The 12,057-nt window shown below is 38.1% G+C and overlaps 1 protein-coding gene across 6 annotated transcripts in view; it reads left to right on the plus strand.

Annotated features, from left to right (window-relative positions):
• CD44 (CD44 molecule (Indian blood group)) overlaps positions 1–12,057 on the plus strand; it is a 123,700-nt gene that overhangs the window by 96,093 nt on the left and 15,550 nt on the right. For 3 of the 6 annotated variants that reach the window (XM_015410297.1, XM_015410299.1, XM_015410300.1), the window contains 4 exons: positions 418–606; positions 5,592–5,762; positions 7,162–7,335; positions 8,529–8,690. In XM_015410297.1, coding sequence (XP_015265783.1) covers positions 418–606; positions 5,592–5,762; positions 7,162–7,335; positions 8,529–8,690 — 696 coding nt within the window. The remainder of the gene's footprint in view (positions 1–417; positions 607–5,591; positions 5,763–7,161; positions 7,336–8,528; positions 8,691–12,057) is intronic. The other 3 variants (XM_015410301.1, XM_015410302.1, XM_015410298.1) reach the window with 2 other exon arrangements.

Below are 12,057 nucleotides of genomic sequence, written 5' to 3' on the forward strand. Positions count from 1 at the left end.
TATTTAATTGTCCTTTGTTTAAAAATGCCTTTTATGAAAACAAATCTAAAGATAGTTGTGTTAGTCTGTTGTGACAAAAATTTATAGATTAGTGACACTTTAAAAAAACTAACTAGGATCCTAGGGAGGACCCACTACATGTATCTGACCAAGTGGGCCCTAGTTCACACAAACGTATTCTGGAAGAAAATCTTTTTAGTCTTCAACATGCCACTAGTTTTTTTTCTTTTTGTAAAAAACATTTATACATAAAGTAGTGGTTGATAAGTACTGTCATAAAGAAGTCTAAAAGGGATCCTTTCTGCTCATCTCCTTGAGTGCTAATAGTATACTACATGTATAGTGGGGAGAGTCCAAAAAATGTTAATGACAGTGGCCCTGCATATAGCAAGTTATCAAAATACTTCATCATTAAAGCAGATGAGGTGTCTAATGATGTGATGAAACATGAAGAATCTACTCAGAATCCGCCAGCACACGAAATGCATCCTGATTCTGAATGGGACAGTGAAGAACAATATTCTACAAACACATCTAGTGAAGAAACTCTACCTGAAATTATTCCTCCAAGTGAGAATGAACATAAAAATACATCAGTTTATACAGGTATCTGTTCACCCCATCTCCCCCAATACATTTATGTTCAGGGCAGTTTACAAGGCCATTGGCATTATAAATACATTAAAACAATAAAACAGATTATCATAAAAACAAATTTCAAAGGTGCTATATATGTATGAAGACAAGGACTGTCCTAGTCGGCCGCAATGGGATCAGCAATAGTTGTACAGCTGGTGTCTGGCTCCTAGGCGCATTGTTTCTCAATATGGGCACAGATGTTAAAACAGGCAGCCCAAGTGGGTTATAGGACATAGCCTACATGGGTTATAGGACATAGCCTACATGGTTGATATTGAACAGTTTGGTGTGGTGTTTCACTCAAACATTTGGCAGAAGAGCTCCATATTGCAGGTCCTGAAGAATTGTGATAAATCCCACAGGGCCCTGATGTCCTCCGGGAGCTCATTCCACCAAAGCAGTGTCACCACTGAGAAGGCTCTAGCCCTGGTTGTGGCCGACCCTTATAAGAAGTGCAATCCAGATTATACTAAATTGGGATTGCAGCCTGATATGCATACTGATATGGCCTAAAGAAAGAGTTGACACTAACATGGAAATGTGGTTTAGGAAAGTATGCAGTTAAGAACTGATGTAGTCATCATTGTAACAGTTGTAGTCTCTACTGATGGCACTAGCCATGAATACAGTGATCATGAGCATCTTGGCCAGGACAGTGAAAATGTATATCCCAAACACGTATCTAGAGATGTCATGCCTACTGTTATTTCTCCAAGTAAAAGCAAGAATGAAAAGAATTTGGAGACAGAGCACACAGGTACGGGGAGAGGTCCACGTCTTTCATCCTTTCTTTGTTAATAACCGACTTGGATTATATTCCTTTCACAATGCATTTAATGTGCAGTCCTCCCTTCTTTAATAGAATAGTTAAGATGTCCTTGATTTCAATTGAAAGTTAGATAGTACCTATAAAACAAAACAAAATGGGACTTGGAGAATTACAGGGGGGGAAGCCTGTGTAAATGTAATCTTTAAAACACATTCAACCATCATTATAACGGGTGTTGATGTTGCTGATGGTCCCACTGACAGCCGTTCCTGTCATAATCTATGGAGTTTATCCAGTCTGGGGCAGTGAAAGCAAATATCCCACAACTCACCTAGAGATGATTTTCTGCCTAAATGGTTCTTCAGCCTGAAAATTAATATGAAAAAATGTAAAAAGTCATAGTTCTCTTTGCTAAGTAGTTCTCTTCCAAAATACTAAGTACTCTTCCAAAATAATTAGTTTAGCATCGCAACCCATGTAAGATTTAATCATTTTTTCACAGAAGTGAGTAAAGTGGTTAAAGTGAATTGCCTAAAATCCTACTGATTTCCATATAAATTTGATCTAGAAAATATAATAAAGCTAGGTAAAATGAGTACGGTGTCTGAGGTTTAACCATGCTAGTCAATTGCATGATCTCTTAAGGGTTGATTTGTGGTGATCAGTGATTTCCTAGATAAGACCTAGATGCATGCAGAGAAATACAGTAAAAGATAATCATGTTAACATAGCAAACAAAATCATTATAATAGCTGTGATTTCCCGTGGTGGCACTCACTATGAAGATTCTACTCATGATCCACTGATGGATGGTAAACATGCTGGCTGGGTCAGTGGCAAACAACATCAAGCAAATAATTCTGGAGGGTATTTACTACCAGAAATCATTCCTCAGGCTGAAAAAGAACAGGAAAAAGGATTATGCATGTTGGATGTTATCTCTGTAGATCAGGGGTCCCCAGCCTTTTTGAACCTGCAAGCATCTTTGGAATTCTGACACAGGGTAGTGGGCCCAACCACAAAATGGCTACCAGAGCAAGGGAGCCCGGTATACAGAGAAAGCCCAAATTCAGGGGACAACAAGAGTATTTTTAAAAAATACACTGGGAAATAGGAGAGAGAGAATAAAACAAAAATTGTGATGGCAGCTGCCACTGAAACATTATTTTAATCTACCCAGCCAATCATATCTCCAGGTGCCAGTCAGAAGTCCTGCTGGGCAGGTGCTCCACCCAACCCCACCCACATTCTAAAAAAAATTCGGTGGGTTCAAGGAACGGTGACATGGGCACCATGGCGCCCACAGGCACTATATTGGGGGACCTTGCTGTAGATTATACAGAATACTGTCATATCCCACATAGCATTCAGCCCTGTCTCCATTAAAGTTCATAGCTGATACGTTGACTTCTACTTCTCATGCTAAATAAAATAACATTTAGCAAATTACACAGGAAGTGGCTATGAAAACAGCATTTAAAATTGACCCAGATATCTCCATAACAGCTGTACTTTCCAGTGGCGACACTTATTCTGAATACTCTGCTCATAATACGATATTGCATAGGAAACATTCAGACTGGGATAGTGAAGATAAATATCCCACAAACACATCCAGAGATCATTCGTTGCCTGAACGTATTCCTTCAGTTGAAAGTGAACCTGAAAATGAACCAACACATACAGGTATCAGCTTGTAAGAATTTAGATAGTTGTTTTGTTTTCTGGTACATTTGAGGTAGGTTCCTATAGCAATTCCACAGAGATCAGTGTGCTGAACTACCACTGCCTTTCATTAGAACATGAAAAGCCATATTGTATGTACATTGTATAGTTTTAATCTGTTGTAAATCATATTGAAGATCACTTGATGAAAAGAGTGGTATATTAGCCTTTATCAAGTAATAAAATATTATACAAAAATTCCCATTTATACACCCTAAATAATATCAGAGATTGACCATCCAAACATAGTATTTTAAATAAATCTTAAGTATGTCTGTAATAGTTGGGGTTTCCAGGATGGCACTAGCCCGGAACACCTACTCATAATCTTCCCATGTGGTGTGTCCTGGCATTCATTCCCAATACTTCATTACCAGCCTTGGTAATTATAATGATTATCAAAGTGGATCTTACAATTATAGCTACAGAGGATCTGCTCCTGGGAATAATTCTTCCAAAATCAAAGCAATCCTGAAAACATTTATCCAACATAAAGAAATTCCAGTTTGGTATTAGATGAGTACTTAGTCTGTCAATCACAAGTAGTCTCTCATCAAATTAAATGGCTGTTAGAGTTACAATCCTGATATATTCATTTAATTCAACAACATATAGTACTTAGTTAAAAGCTGAGGTAATATACTATGCAAGTATAACATATACAAATATCAAACCTTCATTGCAACAGCTGTTGCCTTCAGTGATAATGGCAGGCAGGAAGATTTCACAGAAGATCCATTAGCATCCAGCAGACACCCTGGATACAACAGTGAAGATAAATATTAATACAACTGATGGTATGGCACTTGGGATTATTCCTCCAAGTAAAACCAAGCATGGAAGGAAAACACTCCATACAAGTACCTGTCCGAAAATGGGATTCAAATAAATTTCTGCTTCCTTGAGTTAATTATCTGTAGGCATCTCATACTCATTAGGAAGGCTATCCTAACTTCACTGATAGTGTTGTAACCTACACAGAAGTATAGTTTGCAGTGGCTCTGCATCCATAGCCTTTAAGAATGATCCAGCCTTCAGTGTAACATCTATGGTCTTCAGGGATGACGGTGAATTGGAAGACTATAAATACAACTCACAAATAAATGGAGTGTTTTGATGATGGGGTAGTGAAAACAGGTATCCGAGGAACACATCTAGGGATGAGGTACTCCCTGAAACTATGTTTTCAAGTAAAAACAAGTATAAAAGGGAACATACAGGTACTACATCTGAGAAAAGCACCAATCTGTTTTCTTGTTAGATTACATGTTGAAGTTGATTGGAGTTAATGACCAGTATCAGTAGTCCTACAAGGGAGGCCCAACTTGCAGGGAATAAGTTTCCTTGTTTCTCAAATCATGGTGTTTCTCTCTGCAAACTGCTTTAAAAACTAGTTTAGAACCTCATGTTTGTTGTGCAGGGCTGGGAATAGTGTTAAAATGGAGAGACCCAAAAGCTTCTGCTGCATGTACTCTGTAAACAAGATTAGGGAGCCTGCTGTTTAGTAAATAACTTGGGAAAAGATCATTCAGGTGGTAAAAAAATGATGCAACTGTAATTTAACAGTTGTGATCTCCAGTGATGGGACTGAGCATGAAATCTCTATTCAAGATTCACCAAACCATGAATCAGATCCTGGCTGGGACAGTGGAGAAAGGCCTCAAGCAAATGAGACAACAGATAACGTGGTACCTGGAATCATCCTCCCAGCTGAACATGTACATGAAAAGGAAACCTTACATAGCTGGGAAAGGACAATGTACATCTTTGAACATTATCTTTTTCTTTGCTTTTGGTCTACATCAATTAAACTACTCTAGTACTATAGATAATAGGTTGCAATGCTAAATATATTGAAATCAGTGGCTAAAAACATTGACTTTCACGAGACATGGAATGTGGCCATGTTATGGTTGGATAAAATGGATTTTAGCCAATGAAAAGGGGACATGAAAGCATAACATTTATACTTGTTTCCACCATCCTTACAACAGCAGTGGTCTCTGTCGACTGTGGTCTGTAATGTGACATCAGACATCAGTGGTCTGTAATGTGACATCTTGGTCCAGTCATGAATGGGATTATGGAGTGTTGAATACAAGTAGCACGCAGACATATCTCAAAATCATTTGCTCTTTATAGTAGTCCCACAAGAAAAAGTGAGCATAATAAGAAAACATATACAGAACAGGTGCCAGGTCTAAAGAGGAATTCTGTTTTTTCCCCCTTTTCACTGCTAGATGAGGTTTTATTATTTCTGCAGCTAAATTAGGTTTATTTTGTGTTCTGCTTACTATGCAGTAATGACTTAGCTAAAGGCTAAATTCTTGTTAATATCCACTGAAGTCTTATATTGGATATAAATAAAGAATATTAATAAAGCTCAGTAAAATAATAGTGATCTGGAAAGCACTATGCCGATATATGTTAGAAATTCATCAAACCATCATTATAACAGTTGCGGATTCCATTGATGAAACCAAACATGAAGATGTCACTAATCGTCCAGCAGTGCATGATATGCAACATGAACAGAGCAGAGAAAATGAATATCCAACAAACAGCACAAATGAAGAAGGACTTGCATTTTTTCCTCCACCAGAAAACAGTAATGAAGGCTTTCATACAGGTACTACTGGCAAATAATTACAGGTAGGATCTATGGGGTCACGTAGATTGGTTCTGCCCATGGTCATCACTGCCTGCTTACTTTCATTCAGTGAACAGACAATCATTACTATTTGGTATGTTATGTATCATGGTGTTCAGATGACCACTTGATAAGCCGGTTGTTTGAATCATCCCGTGAAGTGATAAGGAGAATTCAGCTTCCCTGGACTTCTGACCAGAATTTTGGCATTACTTGTTGGGTGAATTGTTCTCTGTGGTATAATACTGTGAGAAAAACTGACATTTGCATTACATTGCACCAGACTCACACACACCACTACTGTAGCTCAAAATACACTCCCCCAAAAAATGTTGCTCTTGGGGAAAAGGGGACTCCCAGGCATGGCATGGAGGGATCTGCAGCAAGATGAAATTGGCAAAATTCTCTCCCTTCTAAGCTTTAAAATAGAGTAGAGGAGGTGCTCTGGAGACTGAATTAGATTCACTTCTGCTAAGTGAAAAAGGAATTCAGCTTGCACCAAATGCTACTGGGAGGGACAAAAAAAAGAGCAATGTCTGGTCCTTTAAAATATAATACATAAAAATCTGGTGCACAGTAGAGATAATAAACTCCCTACCTCATGTTCCTGGGATCTTCCCTGTTAACCACTTCCTTGTTTCTTTTATACCAAGCATGTGGTGGTTAGATCCCAAAGCTCTACACTATCATGAGAAAAACAGAAATGTGTGGTGCTTTTAATATCATTACAAACTGTCAACCATTTTCCAGACAAATACTGTTTCTTGTTTCAAAATGGGAAGATCTCAGCAACTCTAGTAAAAAGGTGTCTCGCAGAATCATGTGCTGGCATTTATGATTTTTTTAATGGCGGTGAGGGTCTTAGATGTGCATTAGCTTTCTCAGTCATTCTAACAGAGTGTATGAGAACAGAGACAGGAAATTCTGGACTGGGCTGATTGTCACTTTGGCAGTTTGTTTTCTTTCCAAACGGTTAGTTCCTGAACATCAAGAGACTACAATAATAACGTAGATCCAAAAGAGGCTTTCACTTTTCTTGGACACTTAACAGTGTAATGTTAAGGAAAACTGCAAAGTATAGCCTCACATATTATCAGTGTGCTTTATTGTAAAGGGTTACTGCTGGAAGACGGTTTTGATGGCAAACATCCAGAACTATTTACAGGTCATGTGCCCCGCCCCCCTGCACCTCACTCGGGGGAACTGCGTTCCCCCGCGTTCGGCACGAAATGACCTCTGTTTACAACTCTATTAGGAAAAACCACAAGGGCATTGAAACTATGAAACTGAAAATTGGATGAGGGAACCTGAGAATAGATTGGAGTGCAAAAGGCACTTGGTGTATCAAATCTTAGTTCATAATTGATTAATCAAACAGCTGTCATCCATAACAATGATGCTCATCATGAAGATTCAACTCAAGAGCCATTACCTCCTGTTCATCAGCCAGATTGGCACACGGAAGAAGAATATTCCACTAATATTTCTAGAGATGATATACTGATGGGAGTTATTGCAAATAATGGAAGCGAACATGATCCCCTACATACAGGTATTACTCTGAATCCTACGTTATGTTCATGTGATCATGATGTAAGAAATAAGATGTAGTTGCTTTAGTATATTATCAGATCTTGATAAAAGTCTGGATTCTTGGATTATCATATCTCATACCATGATCAGAGTGTCTTGTACCATTTGACCAAATATTCCACACTGAGAATTTATCTTGTTCTCTTGCTGATATATAATGTGAATTCGTTTGGCTTTTAGTTTGAGATCATGTGTAAATCTTGTAGAACATAAAGAAACAAGCTTTATATAGTTTTCAGTGTCTTCCATTTTTTCTTGATATTGCCATCTCATTCATTATGATTATTCTGTGAATCGGCCAATGGCTTAAAGTCAATAGATTGGATCCTGACAACTTTCCAGTGGTAGAAGAAGGAGGAAAATGTGATCTTGTCTGATCCTGAACATAGCTTTTCCAAGGCTCAAATGAGGCTGTTGGAGGAGATGGGAATGAGGAATGATCCATTTCCACCAGTAAATAGTTAGTTGGACCAGACTTGTAGTTGTGTTTAGTATGGTGGTTGTATAGTAACTATAGTATAGTATAGTAACTATATTATAGAGTTTATAATGAAATGGGCACTAGTCAAAAATATGAATATCTGTTGGGGGTGGGAGAGTAATGAGCATCATCCATCAACAAACTCTGACACACGCGTGCTTCCTACATCTAATGTCAAAGATCAACACAGTGACCTCAGATATTGGGCAGGAAGGAAAACATACAGGGGTGTCGAACTAATTTGTTATGAGGACTGGATCTGACATAAATGTTGGGCCGGGACATGTGTGTCATAAAAGGTAATGCCAGGTAGCAGAGATATAAACTTTATAAAGGACACAGACAAACATGAGGAAAGATTTTTTAAAACTTTAAATAACACATTTCCAGTGAGTTCGACACCCCTGCGGGAGGTCCAGTGGGTGGTGGTGGTGTGGAGCATAGAGAATTCAGTCCCCAAGTTAACTAGAGTTATGTTTTATAAAATTCAAAAATGGTAGCAAATCTCATGCCAGAAGCTGGCTATAAAAATACAGTTCAGCCTTTTTTTTTTTTTTAAGAAGGTATACAAGGGAATTCTTGCAGGGGAACAAGGTTAGTAGATTAGGGTGAAATACAGTTAATAGCTTTGAAAAATGTTTACAATCTCAATTACTTTACTGTTGGCATAGATGTGGTCTCCCATGATGGGACCAAAGATGAAGATTCCACCCTCGCACCAGTGAAGTATGATAGCGAAGACAAGTATTCTACAAGTTCTGCAGAGGGTGTTTTGCTTCCTGGAATTGTTCCTCGGAGAGGGACAAATCACAAAAATAATACTTATCATACAGGTATCCAGTAGTGTTTAATGGTGGTGGGATTTTTAACTCTATATTAGTTATGATAATATTTTTGTTAACTTCTGTGTCTATTTTAAATGTGTAAAAAGGTTCATGCATCCCCAGGGTACTGTATGATGTATACAATTGTTATTTCCACTTGACAGATTAACACACTGTGTCCTCTTATTCAAAGTTATGCGATGAGTCCATGTTTCTGATTTGAACCTATCTCCACACCCAAAATATCATAACATCACACTGTCTCTTATATGCCTCTTGATTTGAAATATACACATATATAGGGCCTGTTAGCTGCTTTTGACTATAACAGATTTCAAGATATGGTAACTTTGGGCACTCTACAGGAATATCTTTTTGGAGAAAATCAGGAGTTAAAGTTATCTCACGGTGACTTCATGAGAACATATTGAACTATGGTACAAAAATGTCTTTAAACTTAGATTTTGGAATTATGCAGATAAAAGTTTTAGCTTAGTATATTTTAGTCTTATAAATGTCCGTACAGTTATTTCATACTCAGAGGATATTTGTCTGTAGTTGTGTGGAAGAAGCAGAAGCATGTGAACAGGAGATCCATGCATACCTGTCTATATGTTTTTGGGCAGTTATGGAGGGCTATCTGTATTGCGCATTCAACAGCAGTACAGCATGGATGAACTTTTCGTAGGAAGATTAACCTGAATCCCTATTCAGTTGACTTTTTTCAAATGTTCCTGGTATATTCATATATATTTTAAACATTCTTGCTTTATATATAAAAATGATAGTTTTCCTGACCAGTTTTGATTAATGGTTTGTGATTAGTGTTATACACAGATTTAGTGTCTGTGATGTAGAATCTTGTCTTTTTAGGCCATTTACTCTATCTTCAATGTTTCATATGCCTGAGGTGATCATACTTCACAAATAGGTTCAGTTGCTTGGATCCCACCAAGAATTTTTATAGATAACAAAGGTGTCACCCCAAGCTTATTTGGGGGGGGGGTGCATCCCCCAGAAGTAACATTTGGGGTTGTTCGACTGTCACAGGAGGAAGGAATTGGCAAAAACTGCCCACCCTCCTTGGAGCCAAGGAAATTTTAGGCAACATCCAAGCTATCGTGTTTATTTTGCAATACTCATTTTGCATTTATGTTTCCATTTTTGTCAGTATCTTATCTTCAGAAACATATAAACAAAGTATTTAAAACATTAATAGGCGTTTTCATGATTTTGGCGCCATGATTTTGAGGAGTGCCTGTAGATGGTGATATGGCTAGTGATTGCTCGCGTGTATGTGCATAGACCAGCTTGCTTTTGGCTGTCACTAGACAAGTACAACATCTGTAATAGCAACTTGGGATATTATGTATTTATCTTGTTTGTAACTGGCATATGCTTTGGGCTCGTATACTTCTGGTGGATGTTGCTATAGAGTATAAATCTTGGTGGAGATTATCAAAATTACTGAATCACACTTGTGTGGAACAATAAGGAGGTGTACTGGTTAAATGTGTGCACTCTAATCTGGGAGAATTGGGTTTGATTCCCCACTCCTCCACTTGCAGCTGCTGGATGACTTTGGGCAAGCCATAGTTCTTGTCAGAGTTGTTCTTGCAAGGACGGTTCTGGAAAGAGCTCTCTCAGCCCCACCTACCTCACAGGGTGTCTCTTGTGGGGAGGGGAAGGGAAAGGAGTTTGTAAGCTGCTCTGAGACTCAAGTGAAGGGCGGGGTATAAATCCAATCTACTCTTCTTAAATGACACTCAGGATGATGTGTTATGTGGAGCTTTCCCTAAAATAGAGAGTAGTTCTAACCAACATCCATTTCCTTCTACTTCCAGCTAGAGTTACAAATTCCAGGAATGCTATCTGATTCTATCCTCTTTTCATGTATGAAAATACTGGGTAAATATGAGCTGGATTCCACCTAGATTTTTGTGTGTGCAAGAAGGGGGTGACTTTGACCAACCCTCCCCCATGGGAACCCTCTGATTTCCCTGTCCCCCAGGAGCAGCATTTCAGGGGGAGTTTTTAGGAAACTAGGTGGGATACAAGCCAACATCTGGAAACTAGTAAATGTTAAAAGATGGTCTTAAAATACATCCTTCCGATATTGCTATATGGCTGGAAGGATATTTTACTGAACGTTTTTGCCTAGGAGGTATGCAATAATTTCTGAACTATTCTTCTCTCTCCAGATTTTCAGAAGATACTGATTTTCCTTCCCCCCCTTACTTTTGGGGATTCTTATTTTAATGAGTACTAAATTAATGAACCATTATACAAATGTCCCTGAACACAGGCTAGCATACAACAACATAAATCTTCTAATGTTTTCCATTTTCTATATATCATATAAGGCATTTGCTAGCTTCTTAAACGCATATTACCGCCCAGTGTGCCAAATGCCCTCTTATGTCTTAAAACGGATCAAATGAGAATAGAAGCTAGAATACTGTTGTCTTCTGCATATAAGTGGCTTAAGATCTATCCAAATCAAAAAGGCCTTTATCACCCAAGTAGGATGTGAATGGTTAAGACCAATTTAGAAAGAATAGTACTTTCGCCTGTGGATCTTTTGGCACAGAGTAGTTCCCAGGCAAAAAGTATCATCAAACAAAGGGTTCATGAAATAGAGCGACAATGAGATTTAATACAAGCTCCTTTTTTCCTGGCCCCTAGTGAGTCCAAATACGTTATGAATATGGCTAAATATCCTGTTTATTTGGATGTGCCATCTTATAGCAGAGCTTTCACTTTGGCTCCTCTCAAGGGTTTTAGATGGGAAATATAGGAAGATTCCGTATGAAGACAGATGTTGCCCTTGTTCTATCGGAGAAGTAGAATCGATGGTCCATATGTTCTTTCGGTGCCTTTCCATCAAATTTATTGGGATAACTTTATTTCCCCATTTTTAGACAGACCAACAGTAGAGGCAGATAAGGCCTGCCTGGAGAGACTTTTAATCAATGAAAATCTGTCTTCAGACAAATGGCCAAATTCTGCTTCCACTTGGTAAAATTTCTCAATAAGAAGAATGATCACGTATAGTTTTTTATTTGTATTATTCGTAATCTTTTATTTAGACTTTTTAGATTTATCTAAGATTCTTTTTAAAAAAGTTTTTATTAATTCATATACAGAAACGAGGAGGAAAAGGAGAAAATACAGAAATATTTTAAGAATTCCACCTTAGCCTTCTGCATGCATATCTTCTCATTACAATCTCACAACTACTTCATGTATCATTCATATTACTAGCAGTAAAGCCCGTTGTGAAAGCAATACAACGAGATCTCGAAAGAGGCTCTGGGGCAGTGCTCTGGCTTTAGGCAAACAGTGTCAATTTGCTGTGGTGACCTCAGCAGGGTAT

Source organism: Gekko japonicus, unplaced genomic scaffold (assembly GCF_001447785.1).
Source record: "Gekko japonicus isolate JY-2015 unplaced genomic scaffold, Gekko_japonicus_V1.1 scaffold1323, whole genome shotgun sequence".
Taxonomy (NCBI): Eukaryota; Metazoa; Chordata; class Lepidosauria; order Squamata; family Gekkonidae; genus Gekko; species Gekko japonicus.